This window comes from Salvelinus alpinus, chromosome 23 (assembly GCF_045679555.1).
Source record: "Salvelinus alpinus chromosome 23, SLU_Salpinus.1, whole genome shotgun sequence".
Lineage (NCBI taxonomy): Eukaryota > Metazoa > Chordata > Actinopteri > Salmoniformes > Salmonidae > Salvelinus > Salvelinus alpinus.
Window position 1 is genome coordinate 29341853 of NC_092108.1, and position 16951 is coordinate 29358803.

At 44.3% G+C, this 16951-nt stretch overlaps 1 protein-coding gene across 1 annotated transcript in view; it reads right to left on the minus strand.

The window, feature by feature from the left end:
* Nucleotides 1–16951, minus strand: part of LOC139550750 (cadherin-12-like) — a 39556-nt gene that overhangs the window by 930 nt on the left and 21675 nt on the right. Inside the window, exons 7-11 of the mRNA XM_071361872.1 lie at nt 14822–15075; nt 12060–12196; nt 7761–7882; nt 7500–7614; nt 651–902 (exon numbers count right to left, since the gene is read on the minus strand). Of these exons, the coding sequence (XP_071217973.1) occupies nt 651–902; nt 7500–7614; nt 7761–7882; nt 12060–12196; nt 14822–15075 (880 nt within the window). The remainder of the gene's footprint in view (nt 1–650; nt 903–7499; nt 7615–7760; nt 7883–12059; nt 12197–14821; nt 15076–16951) is intronic.

Sequence of the window (16951 nt, forward strand, 5' to 3'; positions counted from 1 at the left end):
TAGTTAATTTCCTCTTTTCTTCAGCCATTCTTTTTTTCAGCAGGAGAACTTAAAGGAATCACAGCCTGAGGCCAGCCGTGATCCATTTCTGACATGCCATCTGTCACTATTGTACTGAGGCAGCAGTCAGACAGGATGAAAGGCTGTTTCACAATGCTTTCATCTCTCCTTCTCCCTCCCTCTCTCTTCCTCCCTCCCAGTGGCAGACAGCAGAGAGTACAACACAGCAGCCTACTCCACACTACTATAGTGCTCACTGTGTTATGTTATTCAATAGTAAGAGATTATACTTTAGTAGGAGAAAGTAGGGAGTAATTGCTGGACCAAGATAAGTGAGCTAAATCGACCTACAAGTATGATTATGGGATTGTTTCAAGGGCCATTTTTCAAATTGTAACGGTAAATTTAATGACATTACTGTACGTTAGGACTTCAGCTCCCCCTGGTGTGTGATTGTACACATTAACATTATGATAATGTACATTTACAGTGTATAGCAGGAAATTAACACTTGGAAGAAGCCGTTATTACCATTATTGCCATTTATCATCGTCAAGGTGGGTGTCAAATGGAAATAATATTCTGTATACTGTACGTTCAGAGATACTGTGTTTCTACACTACAATCTCTGACTGACAGACATGACTTACCCAGGAGTATCACCATGCACAGTAAAATGGCCATAACTGCCCCGGTGCTGAGACCCACTGGTAGGAAGACTGCTTCTGCCGTGCAGGACAGGAGGGAACCGTCGGTCTCACAGGCACACACGCGGACAGTAAGGGTGCCAGTGCTGCTCTGGGCTGGGTAGCCACTGTCCTCTACCACCACAGGCACCACGTAGTACTCCTGGACCCGCCTTTGGAACCCCACACGCTTGGTCACTATCCCCGCCGTGTTGTCTGGAAACCAAATGACACAACCATTAACCCTACATGTTTTAAATCAATAAATCAATCAATGAATCAATCAATCAATTAAGTCTGGAACCCTATACGTCTGGTCACTATCCCCGCAGTGTTGTCTAAAAACCAAATGAGGGATCTTCAAAGAGTGTTCACCCGTGATGCAACAGAGAGTACTTACATGTATTTACTTACATAGTCACATTTACATTTAAGTCATTGAGCAGATGCTCTTATCCAAAGCAATTTACACTTAGTGCATTCATCTTAAGATAGCTTTTTAATTTTTAATTTATCCTTTATTTAACTAGGCAAGTCATTTAAGAACAAATTCTTCTTTACAATGATGGCCTACCAAACCCTAACCCGGACAATGCTGGGCCAATTGTGCGCCGCCCTATGGCACTCCCAATCACGGCCGGTTGTGATACAGCCTGGAAACAAACCAGGGTCTGTAGTGACGTCTCCAACACTGAGTTGCAGTGCCTTAGACTGCTGCGCCACTCGGGGGCCCCCCGAGCTAGGTGAGACAACCACATATCACAGTTGTAGTAAGTACATTTTTTCAGAAAAGTCGGTGCTAGTAGTAAAAGACAAGTGCAAATGTTTTGTTTTCAGAAGATGGGCAGGGACTCTGCTGTCGTAGCATCAGAGGGAAGCTAGTTCCACCATTGGGGTGCCAGGACAAAGTAGAGCGTTGATTGGGATGAGCAGGAGCTGACCTCCTGTAGGATTGGGACGGCCAAGAGACCTGAGGTGTCAGAACAAAGAGCTCGGGTTGGGGTGTAGGGTTTGAGCATAGCCTAAATGTAGGGAGGGTCATTCCCCTTGCTGCTCCCTAGGCAAGAATCATGATCTTCTAGTGGATGCGAGCTTTCACCGGAAGCCAATGGAGTGTAGGGAGGAGTGGGGTGACATGGGAGAACATGGGAAGGTTGAACATCAGATGGGCTGCGGCGTTCTAGATAAGTTGCAGGGGTTTGATTGCACAAGCGGGGAGTTCAGCCATCAGAGTGTTGCAGTAGTACAGACAGGATATGATGAGTGCCTGGATTAGGACCTGCGCCACTTCCTGTGTGAGGAAAGGTCGTACTCTACGGATGTTGTTGTAGAGCGTGAACCTGCAGTTCATCTTCTTTCTTTAGGGAGAAATATAGGGCACATACTAAAGATCGACATCGCTGCCGGTCTTGTACAGTTGAAGTCGGAAGTTTACATACACTTAGGTTGGAGTCATTAAAACTAGTTTTTAACCACTCCACAAATTTCTTGTTAACAAACTATAGTTTTTGCAAGTCGGTTAGGACATCTACTTTGTGCATGACACAAGTAATTTTTCCAACAATTGTTTACAGACAGATTATTTCACTTATAATTCACTGTATCACAATTCTAGTGGGTCAGCAGTTTACATACACCAAGTTGACTGTGCCTTTAAACAGCTTGGAAAATTCCAGAAAATGATGTCATGGATTTAGAAGCTTCTGATAGGCTAATTTACATGATTTGAGTCAATTGAAGGTGTACCTGTGGATGTATTTCAAGGCCTACCTTCAAACTCAGTGCCTCTCTGCTTGACATCATGGAAAAATCAAAAGAAATCAGCCAAGACCTCAGCAAAACATTGTAGACCTCCACAAGTCTGGTTCATCCTTGGGAGCAATTTCCAAACACCTGAAGGTACCACGTTCATCTGTACAAACAATAGTACGCAAGTATAAACACCATGGGACCTCGCAGACGTCATACCGCTCAGGACGGAGACGTGTTCTATCTCCTAGAGATGAATGTAGTTTGGTGCGAAAAGTGCAAATCAATTACAGAACAACAGCAAAGGACCTTGTGAAGATGCTGGAGGAAACAGGTACCAAAGTATCTATAGCCACAATAAAACATGTCCTATATCGACATAACCTTAAAGGCCGCTCAGCAAGGAAGAAGCCACTGCTCCAAAATGCCATAAAAAAGGCAGACTACGGTTTGCCACTGCATATGGGGACAAAGATCGTACTTTTTTGGAGAAATATCCTCTGGTCTGATGAAACAAAAATATAACTGTTTGGCCATAATGACCATCGTTATGTTTGGAGAAAAAGGGGCAGGCTTGCAAGCCGAAGTACACCATCCCAACCGTGAAGCACGGGGGTGGCAGCATCATGTCGTGGGGGTGCTTTGCTGCAGGAGGGACTGGTGCACTTCACAAAATAGATGGCATCATGAGGGAGAAAAATTTGGTGGATATATTGAAGCAACATCTCAAGACATCAGTCAGGAAGTTAAAGCTTGGTCACAAATGTGTCTTCCAAATGAACAATGACCCCAAGCATACTTCCAACGTTGTGACAAAATGGCTTAAGGACAACAAAGTCAAGGTATTAGAGTGGCCATCACAAAGCCCTGACCTCAATGCTATAGAAAATGTGTGGGCAGAACTGAAAAAGCATATGCGAGCAAAGAAGCCAACCAACCTGACTCAGTTACACCAGGTCTGTCAGGAGGAATGGGCCAAAATTCACCCAACTTATCGTGGGAAGCTTGTCGAAGGCTACTCGAGATGTTTGACCCAAGTTAAACAATTTAAAGGCAATGCTACCAAATACTATTTGAGTGTATGTAAACTTCTGACCCACTGGGAATGTGATGAAAGAAATAAAAGCTGAAATAAATTATTCTCTCTACTATTATTCTGACATTTCACATTCTTAAAATAAAGTGGGAATCTGTAACGGTGTTCCTCCTCCTCTTCATCCGAAGAGGAGGAGCAGGGATTGAACCAAAACGCAGCGTTGCTAGTAGACATAATATTTATTAACAAAACGGAAAAACACGAAAACACGAAAACACACTACAAAACAACAAACGACGTAGACTGACCTGAACGTAAGAACTTACATGAAACACGAAGAACGCACGAACAGGAAAAATGACTACATAAAACGAACAAACAAACAAAACCGAAACAGTCCCGTGTGGCGTAACATACACAGACACTGACACAGGAGACAACCACCCACAAACAAACAATGTGACACCACCTACCTTAATATGATTCTCAATCAGAGGAGATGAAAACCACCTGCCTCTAATTGAGAACCATATCAGGTACCCATTAAACCAACATAGAAACACAACACATAGACTGCCCACCCAAACTCACGTCCTGACCAACTAACACATACAAAAACTAACAGAAAACAGGTCAGGAACGTGACATAACCCCCCCCTCAAGGTGCGAACTCCGGGCGCACCAGCACAAAGTCTAGGGGAGGGTCTGGGTGGGCATCTGACCACGGTGGTGGCTCAGGCTCTGGGCGAGGACCCCACACCACCATAGTCAATCCCAGCTTACGTCTCCCCCTCAGAATGACCACCCTCTTACTCCACCCACCTAATTTAAGGGGCAACACCAAGATAAAGGACAGCTCCGGGACAAGGTAGCTCAGGACAGAGAGGTAGCTCAGGACAGAGGGATAGCTCAGGATAGAGAGGTAACTCAGGATAGAGAGGTAGCTCAGGATAGAGAGGTAGCTCAGGATAGAGAGGTAGCTCAGGATAGAGAGGTAGCTCAGGATAGAGGGGCAGCTCCGGACTGAAGGGCAGCTCCGGACAGAGAGACAGCTCTGGACTGAGGGGCAGTTCTGGATAAATGGCAGCTCTAAGCTAAGGGGCAGCTCATGGCTGGCTGACGGCTCTGGACGCTCATGGCTGGCTGACGGCTCTGGACGCTCATGGCTGGCTGACGGCTCTGGACGCTCATGGCTGGCTGACGGCTCTGGACGCTCATGGCGGCTCTGGACACTCATGGCTCGCTGACGGCTCTGGCTGCTCATGGCTCGCTGACGGCTCTGGCTGCTCATGGCTCGCTGGCGGCTCTGGCAGATCCTGTCTGGTTGGCGGCTCTGGCAGATCCTGTCTGGTTGGCGGCTCTGGCAGATCCTGTCTGGTTGGCGGCTCTGGCAGATCCTGTCTGGTTGGCGGCTCTGGCAGATCCTGTCTGGTTGGCGGCTCTGGCAGATCCTGACTGACGAATGGCTCTAGCGGCTCCTGACTGACGAACGGCTCTGACGGCTCGGGACAGACGTGCGGCTCTAATGGCTCGGGACAGACGGACGGCTCAGACGGCACTGGGCAGACGGATGGCTCAGACGGCGCTGGGCAGACGGATGGCTCAGATGGCGCTGGGGAGACGGATGGCGCTGGGGAGACGGATGGCTCAGACGGCGTTGGGCAGACTACAGACTCTAGCCGACTGAGGCGCACTGTAGGCCTGGTGCGTGGTGCCGGAACTGGAGGCACCGGACTGGAGACACGCACTTCAAGGCTAGTGCGGGAAGCAGGGACAGGGCACACTGACCTCTCGAAGCGCACTATAGGCCTGGTGCGTGGTACCGGCACTGGTGGCACCGGGCTGAGGGCACGCACATCAGGACGAGTACGGGGAGAAGGAACAGTGCGTACAGGGCTCTGGAGACGCACAGGAGGCTTAGTGCGTGGAGGAGGAACAGGGCTCTGGAAACGCACTGGAAGCCTGGTGCGTGGTGTAGGCACTGGTGGTACTGGGCTGGGGCGGGAAGGTGGCGCCGGAAATACCGGACCGTGCAGGCGTACTGGCTCCCTTGAGCATTGAGCCTGCCCAACCTTACCTGGTTGAATGCTCCCCGTCACCCGACCAGTGCGGGGAGGTGGAATAACCCGCACCGGGCTATGTAGGCGAACCGGGGACACCATGCGTAAGGCTGGTGCCATGTAAGCCGGCCCAAGGAGACGTACTGGTGGCCAGATATGTAGAGCCGGCTTCATGGCACTTGGCTCAATGCTCAATCTAGCCCTACCAGTGCGGGGAGGTGGAATAACCCGCACCGGGCTATGCACACGTACAGGAGACACCGTGCGCTCTACTGCGTAACACGGTGTCTGCCCGTACTCCCGCTCTCCACGGTTAGCCTGGGAAGTGGGCGCAGGTCTCCTACCTACCCTTGGCCCACTACCTCTTAGCCTCCCCCAATAAATTTTTGGGGTTTCTTCTCGGGCTTCCTTGCTAGCCGCATACCTTCATATCTGCGGTTTTGGGCTTGATTCTCCGGCTTCCAGCCTTGCTTCCTTGCTGCCTCATATCGCCGCCTCTCTGTTTTCGCTGCCTCCAGCTCAGCTTTGGGGCGGCGATATTCTCCTGGTTGAGCCCAAGGTCCTTTTCCATCCAGCTCGTCCTCCCAAGTCCAGTAGTCCTGTGTATTCCACTGCTCGAACATACGCTGCTTGGTTCTGATTTGGTGGGTGGTTCTGTAACGGTGTTCCTCCTCCTCTTCATCCGCAGAGGAGGAGCAGGGATTGAACCAAAACGCAGCGTTGCTAGTAGACATAATATTTATTAACAAAACGGAAAAACACGAAAACACTTTAACACACTACAAAACAACAAACGACGTAGACTGACCTGAACGTAAGAACTTACATGAAACACGAAGAACGCACGAACAGGAAAAATGACTACATAAAACGAACAAACAAACAAAACCGAAACAGTCCCGTGTGGCGTAACATACACAGACACTGACACAGGAGACAACCACCCACAAACAAACAATGTGACACCACCTACCTTAATATGATTCTCAATCAGAGGAGATGAAAACCACCTGCCTCTAATTGAGAACCATATCAGGTACCCATTAAACCAACATAGAAACACAACACATAGACTGCCCACCCAAACTCACGTCCTGACCAACTAACACATACAAAAACTAACAGAAAACAGGTCAGGAACGTGACAGGATCCTAACTGACCTAATGTCAGGAATTGTGAAAAACTGAGTTTAAATGTATTTGGCTAAGGTGTATGTAAACTGTTCAACTGTATCTAGAATGTCAGTTTTACAGTGCCTTATTTGAAAAAGGTGATGGTGAGTACTTAGCATTTACAAAAAAAATAAAACACAGGCCTGGTGTTTTTACAGAGATGATGTGTCGATGTGCCTTGCCTCGTCTCCAGTACCAGGATAGTGGTGGTGAACTGACTCTGTCACACAGCATTCCCTCTGCCTGGCTGGACGAATATCTAATTTGACAAGGTAGGAGCCATTATAGCACACCTTGTGCCTGTTTGCTGCGATGGCCATGAGCGCTGCTGTCTCTCTGAATCAGCTCTGATATTTATGTGTTACTGTGTTAGAAAAATACTAACGGAGGATGGGAAGGCTGTAGGGGTTAGCAAAAAGTAAAATACTTCACCCTGGCATCCCCTGGGTTGGGTACAAAAAACACTGAACATCTATTAATTCAATACCAATTGTTAGTGGATATTGTAGGGAGCTAGTATCAAGAAAGCAGATTTGAAGCGAGTCACTGGCATGGCATCGTAATAGATAGTCTGTATATAATATACAGAGACTTTCAATAGAGTTTAAAAAAAATCCTTACTGAACGTGCCACAACTGTTTAATTCTCCCTCTCTCTCTTCAACTCTCTCTTTCCCTCTTTCTCTCCGTTCTCTCACTCCATCTCTTTCTCTATCCCCTCCTTCACATTCTCTCCATCTCTCCCTCTCTTTTATCCCTTCCTTTATTTCTCTGAAGAAAAAAAAACATGGCTTACTTCCAAAGTCTCGCACAGAGAAATTCCTGTTTCTGATTTCCCTGGGGGACTTGAAGAAGAACTTCTGTCCAGCAGCGGGAAGATCCTTGTCCGTAGCATTGATGGTCTGAATTACCTGGTAAACCACAAAGAGCTTTTAACTACAGTATATGCCCAGAAACAAGTGGAGAGACAATTATCACAATTATTATATTTCTCTTTCATTCTCTTACACACACACACACACACACACAACCTTTATCACAAAGGAGCTGTACTTGCCTGGCCTACTTTTGCATTTTCACAGACAAACGTGTCAAAGAGAATGGTGAGCTCCGGAGGGAACTCGTTGACATCCAGCACGTTGACTGTGACTGTGACCTTGTTGGATAGGATAGGGTTGTCTGTAGAATCAAAGAAAACAGTAATCACACAACACATAATGCATCCTGCACATAGTGGACCTCAGTCAGCATCACAAATGAGTGAGCGTTGCAAAAGCCCTTTCTCTCATGTCTGAACTGCTTTGTAAAACAAACAGTGTTATGTTTACAGTAGCTTGATGAAAGATTTAACAGTGACACTATCTGTTTACCCTTGAAACTGCAGGCCTCATACAAGTAATATGAAATTGACAATGAAATAACATGACTTGAAAATAGAGTCATTGACAAATAATAACATGTTTTCATAGAAAAACAAATGGCTGCACAGTCAAATTATAAGAAATGAATAATATGTGTTGATTGTATTGTGTGATTTTCTAATAATGCTAATGAATTTGTAAAAATCCATTGAAAAGATTCCCATTTAATAAACTGCTCTTTCAGAGGAAAAATAGCATTTAGTTCATTGAATCTGTTGAGCTGCTTTACTGTAAGTATCAGTCAATTTCACTAGATGGTGCCACAAGTATGGAACCCTGTGTGTGTCTGTAGACTACGGTATGGCCTGCTTTGTGCAAACTCTGTCCAAATTACTTGCACCGGGACACTTATTCACAAAGCGTCTCAGAGAAGTACTGATTGATCTATGATCAGGGCCCCCGTCTTGTTCATTATGATTTTAAAGGCAAAACTGATTCTAGATCAGCACTTCTACTCTGATATTCTTTTTGAATACAGCCCCAGGCGGATTGACACTGAGAATAGAAAATTAGGAACACCTGCTCTTTCCATGACATGACCAGATGAAGACTGACCAGGGGAATCCAGATGAAAGCTATGATCCCTTATTGATGTCACCTGTTAAATCCACTTCAATCAGTGTAGCTGAAGGGGAGGAGACAGGTTAAAGAAGGATTTTTAAGACTTTCAGACAATTGAGACATGGATTGTGTATGTGTGCCATTCAGAGGGTGAATGGGCAACACAAAAGATGTAAGTGCCTTTGAACGGGGTATGGTAGTAGGTGCCAGGCGCACCAGTTTGAGTGTGTCAAGAACTGCAATGCTGCTGGGTTTTTCCCGTGTGTATCAAGAATGGTTAACCATAGAAACCATAAAGGCATAGAAACTGTAAATGACTTGGTAACAGGAAATCTCTTGGACATCAGAGCAACCTTGAGGGAATCTTATGTGAGTTAGAAAATGATGTTAATTTGATAGGGATGTAACGCTCGTCGGAAGAAGTGGACCAAGGTGCAGCGTGGTACATGTTCATGATTCTTTATTTAATCAGAACACCAAACAAAACAACAAAAGAATAACGAACGTCATGTTCTGTAGGCTTCACAGAGCTAACAAATAACAACATCCCACAAAACTAAGGTGGCAAAACAGGCTGCCTAAGTATGATTCACAATCAGAGACAACGATAGACAGCTGTCCCCGATTTTGAATCATACCCGGCCAAAACATAGAAATAATGAACATAGAGTTTCCCACCCGAGTCACAACCTGACCAACCAAACATAGAGAATAAAAAGATCTCTACGGTCAGGGCGTGACAGTACCCCCCCAAAGGTGCGGACTCCGGCCGCAAACCTGACACTAAAGGGGAGGGTCCGGGTGGGCATCTATCCTGGTGGCGGCTACGGTGCGGGACGCAGACCCCGCTGCACCTCTGGCTCCCCCCACTTTGGTGGCGCCTCTGGTGCGGGGACCCTCGTCACCGAACCCGGACTGGGGACCCTCGCTGCAGGCCCCGGACTGGGGATCCTCGTAGCAGGACCCGGACTGGGGACCGTCGCTGGAGGCTCCGGACTGGGGACCGTCGCTGGAGGCTCCGGACTGGTGACCGTCGCTGAAGGCTCCGGACTGACCCGTGAAGCAGGCACAGGATGAACTGGGCTGTGGGGGAGCACTGGAGATCTGGTGCTTAACACTTGCACCGCTCCTCTTGGCTGAATGCCCACTTTAGCCCGGCACGTGCAGAGTGCAGGCACAGGATGCACTGAACTGTCACAGCGCACCGGAGACACAGTGCGCAGGGCCGGCGCAGGATACCCTGGGCCAAAACGGCGCACCGGAGACCAAGAGAGCTGAGCTGGCACAATCTGCCCTGGCTGGATGCCCGCTCTAGCGTGGCACTTGCGGAGAGCTGGCTCCGAGCGCACCGGGCTGTGCACGTGCACTGGAGACACGGTGCGCTTTATCGCATAACACGGTGTCTGACCAGTACCACGCTCCTTGCCGTGAGTTAGCTCCGTCAACCTCCCAGTGTGCCACCCCCCCAGAATATTTTGGGAGTGGCTTCTCGGGCTTCCATCGATGACTTGCCTCCTCATATCGCCGCCGCTCCTCCTTCGCTGCCTTTATCTCCTCCTTTGGACGGCGATATTCTCCAGCCTGCCTCCAGGGTCCCTTACCCTTTATTTAATTAGAACACCAAACAAAACAACAAAAGAATAACAAATGTCACGTTCTGTAGGCTTCACAGAGCTAATAAAAAACAACATCCCGCAAAACTAAGGTGGCAAAACAGGCTGCCTAAGTATGATTCACAATCAGAGACAACGATAGGCAGCTGTCCCTGATTGAGAACCATACCCGGCCAAAACATAGAAATAAAGAACATAGAGTTTCACACCCGAGTCACACCCTGACCAACCAAACATAGAGAATAAAAAGATCTCTACGGTCAGGGCGTGACAAAGGAAGAATATACAAAACCTTGCAGAGAGCATATCCAACTGACAATCTCTTAGAAAAAAACATTAACTATTTGAACCAAGACTTAAAAATAACTGGTTTTGGCATAAGATGTAGGGGAAAGTTGGAGCATAACTAACAAAATTAAGTTTAACTAAAATGTACGCTTGATCTAGTATAAGCTAATATAGAATTTACAAGAGACAAAATTCATAAATTCCACAACACAACGGCAAGGTCATGTCTTAAGTGTAAATCTAATAATCATTCAATAATCCATGCTTTCTGGGAATGCTATAAAGTCCGGAAGTTGTGGACAGAGCTAGAAAGTTGGCTGTCAGAAGTATTACAATGTAAACGTACTTTCAATCTGTCTGTCTGCATATTTCAACACATGGTATATGGGGGTGTATTGAGATACACGATGGTTTGGACGATTCTCTTCTCATCACTCATCTTTAAAAAATGCAGAATAAAAACGTGGAAATCAATCAATCCGCCATCATTAACACAATGGAAAAATCTAATCATTTATTATTTAAATATAGAAAGTGTGTGGGTTACTAAGAGAATCAAAATGGTGCAGTTTCAGGTGTTAGCAGTTGATGTTACTCTTCTAAACCACAGACCCCAATGCAAATCAGGAGGAGGAAAATAGGTTTATTCAAAGAGGACGAATCATAGATGTTATGCTGAGAGGTAGATGTTCATTCTCCCCTGTCCTCAGGGATTCTCTTCAGTGATTCTCTTCAGTGATTCTCTCCACAGAACTAAGAAACAGGATGTACTTTATAATCCAGCCCTAGCCTGTGGTTGACCAATTAGAATTCCTTGTAATAAAACTGGGCCAATGGCCAAATAACAAGTATCTTATTTCAGGTCCAATGTATAAACAATTTGGACCAATGATAACTTGCCATGTAGATATGAGTCCCAGACTGAAATTCCTCCCATGTCTCTGATCCATTAATCATTAATCCCCTATTACAGAAAAACCCTATTTCCATTGATCGTTAGTACTCCATTGACTCATCTATTGACATTGACTCATCTATTCATCTATTGACCTCTCGTCCTCTGCGTTGTGTATTTATCTTCAAAATATTCTTACACAGGCCATGGGCGCTAGAGATGGGGATGTGTGCTAGTTGGTCTGGGCAGGTGTGATGTAGTTGATGTTTGTAAATATTGTTTGTGTGTGTATGTTTTGTATTGTTTATAAAAGAGTAAACACATCTTACAAAAAAAGAATGGTCCACCACCCAAAGACCATCCAGCCAACATGACAAAACTGTTGAAAGCATTGGAGTCAACATGGACCAGCGTCCCTGTGGAACACTTTCAACATCTTGTAGAGTCCATGCCTGGATGAATTGAGGCTGTTCTGAGGGCTAAAGGGGGTGCAATTCAATATCCTAATGTTTTGTACACTCAGTGTATGTTAAGACATATTATATACTGTACATATTTACCCTTCGTCCTATACTTACTAACTTTAGTGGCCACAACAGAGATATTGTGCTGCCTATTACTCTCTCTGTCCAACATCTCGTTGGTGGAGATGGTTCCTTCCACAGTATCAATGTCAAAGCAGCCATCCACAGGCCTCTTCCACTCAATAGAGTATCTACAAAACATTCACAAAAAAACATGAATACATTTTAAAAAAACTACTGAACAGGATTTCCTCAACCTCACACAGCATCTTTCAACCAATACTTACATCTGAACTATTCTTTCCACACCTTCATTCTTTATTTGCATGTACAAATCTTGAAGAATTTTGAAAAGAACAATGGGCAAATGTTGCACAATCCAGGTGTGGCAAGTCTTAGAGACTTACCAGAAAGACTCACAGCTTTAATTGTTGCTGAAGGTACTTCTACAAGTATTGTTTTCACATTATCATTTTCACGTTGTCATTATGCCTTCAGAAAGTATTCATACCTCTTGACTATACCGCTTGACTTATTCCACATTTTGTTGTGTTACAGCCTGAATTCAAAATGGAATCCATTTTCAACAACAATTAATTAAAGCTGTGAGTCTTTCTGGTAAGTCTCTAAGACTTCCCACACCTGGATTGTAAAACATTTGCCCATTGTTCTTTTCAAAATTCTTCAAGCTCTGTCAAATTGGTTGTTGATCATTGCTAGACAACCATTTTCAGGCCTTGCCATGGATTTTCAACAGATTTAAGTCGAAACTGTAACTCGGTGACTCAGGAACATTAACTGTCTTCTTGGTAAGCAACTCCAGTGTAGATTTGGCCTTGTGTTTTAGGTTATTGTCCTACTGAAAGGTGAATTCATCTCCCAAGTCTGGTGGAAAACAGACTAAAGCATGTTCTCCTCTAGGATTTTGTCTGTGATTGTCTCCATTCCGTTTCTTTTAAATCTTGAAAAACTCCCCAGTCGTTAACGATTACAAGCATACCCATAACATGATGCAGCCACCACTATGCTTGAAAATATGGAGAGTGGTACTCAGTAATGTGTGGCATTGGATTTGCCACAAACATAACACTTTGTATTCAGGACAAAAAGGTAATTGCTTTGCCACTTTTTGGCAGTATTACTTTAGTGACTTGTTGCAAACAGGACGCATGTTTTGGAATATTTTTTTAAATTCTGTACAGGCTTCCTTCTTTTCACTCTGTCAATTAGGTTAGTATTGTGGAGTAACTACAATGTTGTGGAGTAACTACTCAGTATTGTGGAGTAACTACTCAGTTTTCTCCTATCACAGCCATTAAACTCTTTAACTGTTTTAAAGTCACCATTGGCCTCATGGTTAAATCAATGAACTGTTTCCTTCCTCTCAACTGAGTTAGGAAGGACGCCTGTATCTTTGTAGTGACTGGGTACATTGATACACCATCCGAAGTATAATTAATAACTTCACCATGAACAAAGAGATATTCAAGGTGCCCTATCTTGCGAGGCATTGGAAAACCTCCCTGGTCATTGTGGTTAAATAATATGTTTGAAATTCACTGCTTGACTGAGGGACCTTGAAGATAATTGTATGTGTGGGGTACAGAGATGAGGTAGTCATTCAAAAAACATTCAGTCCATGCAACTTATTATGTGACTTTTTAAGAAATATTTTACTCCTAAGTGTATTTAGTCTTGCCACAACAAAGGGGTTAAATACTTATTGACTGAAGACATTTCAGCTTTTCATTTTTATTTATTTGTAAACATTTTGAAAAAAACGTTGACATTGTGGGGTATTGTATGTAGGGCAGTGACCAACAAAATCTCAATTTAAACTATTTTAAATTCAGGCAGTAACACAACAGAATGTGGAAAAAGTCAAGGGGTATGACTACTTTCTGAAGGCACTGTAATAGAACATCTGAATGTAATAGGTCTATAGAGATAGATAGGCCTAAATAATGTATTGGTCTCGAAGGAGAAATGTCATAACGATTAATCAAATAAAGATCAAGGCAATGACCGCAAACATTACACAGAAGAATAAAATAATCACTCTCTTTTCATGTAGAAACTAGGGATGCGTCCCAAACAGCACCTTATTCCCTATATAGTGCACTTCTTATGACCCTGATCAAAAGAAGTGCACTATATAGTGAACATAATGCCATGTGGTTGTGTTCTGATCAGCATTCTAGTATGTTTAAATGTTTCATGTCCCATGAAAACAATGACAAATGTAATGCTTTCAAATATTAAGCAGACATCACAAAGAAGGCCTTTTGAGCAAGGTGAATTACTGCCTCCTTCATTTCTAGCAAGACATTAAATATTCATCGATAACAAAAAACACACTGCTGGGCCACAACGTATTTTTATGTTCTTGCGCAAGAGATGTCCTGCGTCTCACGCTCTGTCTCTCCACACCAACAGAGTGGAAGTCAACTGTACTTGAAAAACATTTGGAAGAAGAAGAAAAACAACAAGCCAAATGTATATTAGTTGTCAGTGTTCATAACTCTGAGGAGCAAAGTGTGTCTCTGTTGGTTAAATCAAACATCCAACACTCCAGTCACCTGACCAAAATGCTCCCATCTCGCTAAATAGATACAGTAAAGTTGATCTATGTTGACAGCTTTTTCTTTTTGCCATTTAAGGTGTCGGATACAGGTGCCCAACTGGAAAATACCTCAATCCATCATGGTCCCATTGCTCAACACCAGCCTTGATGAATCTCAATTTGATTAACCATACAGTAGGTAAATACGACTTACCATACATGTATATATATAAATGTATTCAAGAGTCCTTACCTAACTGCGCTGGTACTTGCATCTAGGTCCTGCGCTGTAACAGATCCAATGATGGTGCTAACAGGAGTGTCCTCATACACATCTATGGTGTAAGAGGTCTTAGTGAACACAGGGGGTTCATCCACATCCAGCACGTTGACCTTGACGGTGGCAGTGTCTTTGAAGGGGCCCCGGTGCAGGAACCGGGGATCCAGATGAGCATTGGAGGCCTCCACTTTAAAGGTGTACGATCTTTTGGTTTCATAGTCGAGATGCTGAAAGATAATGAATGAAAGGTGAAATGCATGTATTATTCATAGTAATCAAATCAACATAGAATCATTATTTATAAAATCATTCACACTGTCAAAATCAGAATGCATTTCTTGTAAATGTTCTGTGATATGAATATACTGTGTGCAATGGTCAAATATAGTGATTGGTTCAGTTTGTTAACACCTCTGTTCGGTTTCGTATGCTCAACAGACACGGAAGTTAAGCACTTTGATATGGAAATATGCATGTTAACTGCACCAACCAAGATTGATTTATGTTAAATGAATAAAAAATAGTTGGTTTCAATGTTCTTTTATCAACAGACTCATGTTCTTCAGTGTCTCAGTTTTTAAACAATTTGAGACTTGAAAAGCCAATGTTTGGGGTTTTAACACATTTTCAGGAAGACATTTTGAGAACAGCTTTCTAACCCTATATTATAGTCTCACATTAACTCAGCTGGGTCCCTAGTTAGCGTTGACAGCAGAGCAGTTTTCACTGTCAACACACACACAGCAGTCCCTGTCTGAGACACACAAATGCAAAAGCCTGGTTGTCTGTGGAATGGGCAGCCACCCTGCTGACTGCATAACAACCAGACAGACAAAAGGACTGGGCAGGAGATGCAGGAGGACAGATACCACAGCATGTGTGCCATCCCATCCAAAAAGCACCGCTCAGCGTTACCTGCAGGGAACACAATTCTTGCAACATTGCAAATGAGCAGGGACAATATTCCTTATCTGGAAAGAGAACCCATCCGTGGTTGGTTTGGGCCTATATCCTCCTACTCTACCTCCCACCTCCCACCCACAACCTAGTGACAATTCCTTCTTATTATCGGCACAGAGGTGTCAATTACAATATTTGTGCCAGGAAGCTCCTGCTGTTTTCACTGTGCCCTCCTAGGTGCCTGACTCATCATCAAGGAGATCCATGGGATTGCATAGCACCTCAACCTCCCACTTCATGTGTGAGGGCACACTTTTTTAAATTCACTGATAACCTACATGGTAAAAACTGTTTTTGGAATATACCAGAGTTTGGCTTGGAAAGAGATCATATTATCTCAAATAAATAAAATAGATGACTGTGGTTGATATTCTAACGTATAAAGGTTTGACATTTCCATATCAAAGTGCTTGACTTCCTGCATACTACAGTTTTTTAAATAATCGCTTTGGTGCTATTTCGGTTGGAACAGATAACTCCTGGAGTCTTGAAGCATATCATAAATTGGGCGTGCATTCAGGCCTAAACTAAATCCAGCACTGTCCAATGTAGAAACAAAGTATAGACCCAATATCTTGACACATAAATACATTTAGAGGCCATTTGAATCCCACAGACGGTTTATCTATCGTTTCACTATAATCTTTTATTTTGACGGAGTCGATTATCCCTTGAAACGGTTACTCTTCCAAATCCTCTTGTCACAAACTGTGGCAAACTTTGGCTGAGCCCTCCCCAAATCAGCCATTTTCCATACTTTCCTCCATCACCTGGGCTTTCACAGTTTTACAGGAGCTGTTTTAGCAGAGGAACATGGGGGGGGGGGGGTTGTAGTTGATCACTGTGTCTCTACCACCTGGTGATCCACTAGCAGTCATTTTGAGGTATCATTCTGCAGTGTCAGGTAAATGGTCATGTTGGGCTACTTGTCAGGACCTTGTAGGTGTCTTACAGTTAGAGAGCAGGAAGAAACAGATCACTAACAAGGATGGCTGTGATACAAACAGCTACAAATAGATGGCTCTAAAATCATTTCAATTTCAGAAGGCAGAAGTGCCTTTGTATATTCCCACTATGCATTTGCAAGAAAGTGCCAAATGTTTTGAATGTTCATTGTCAACATCCAGAAAAGTGCATGTAGCG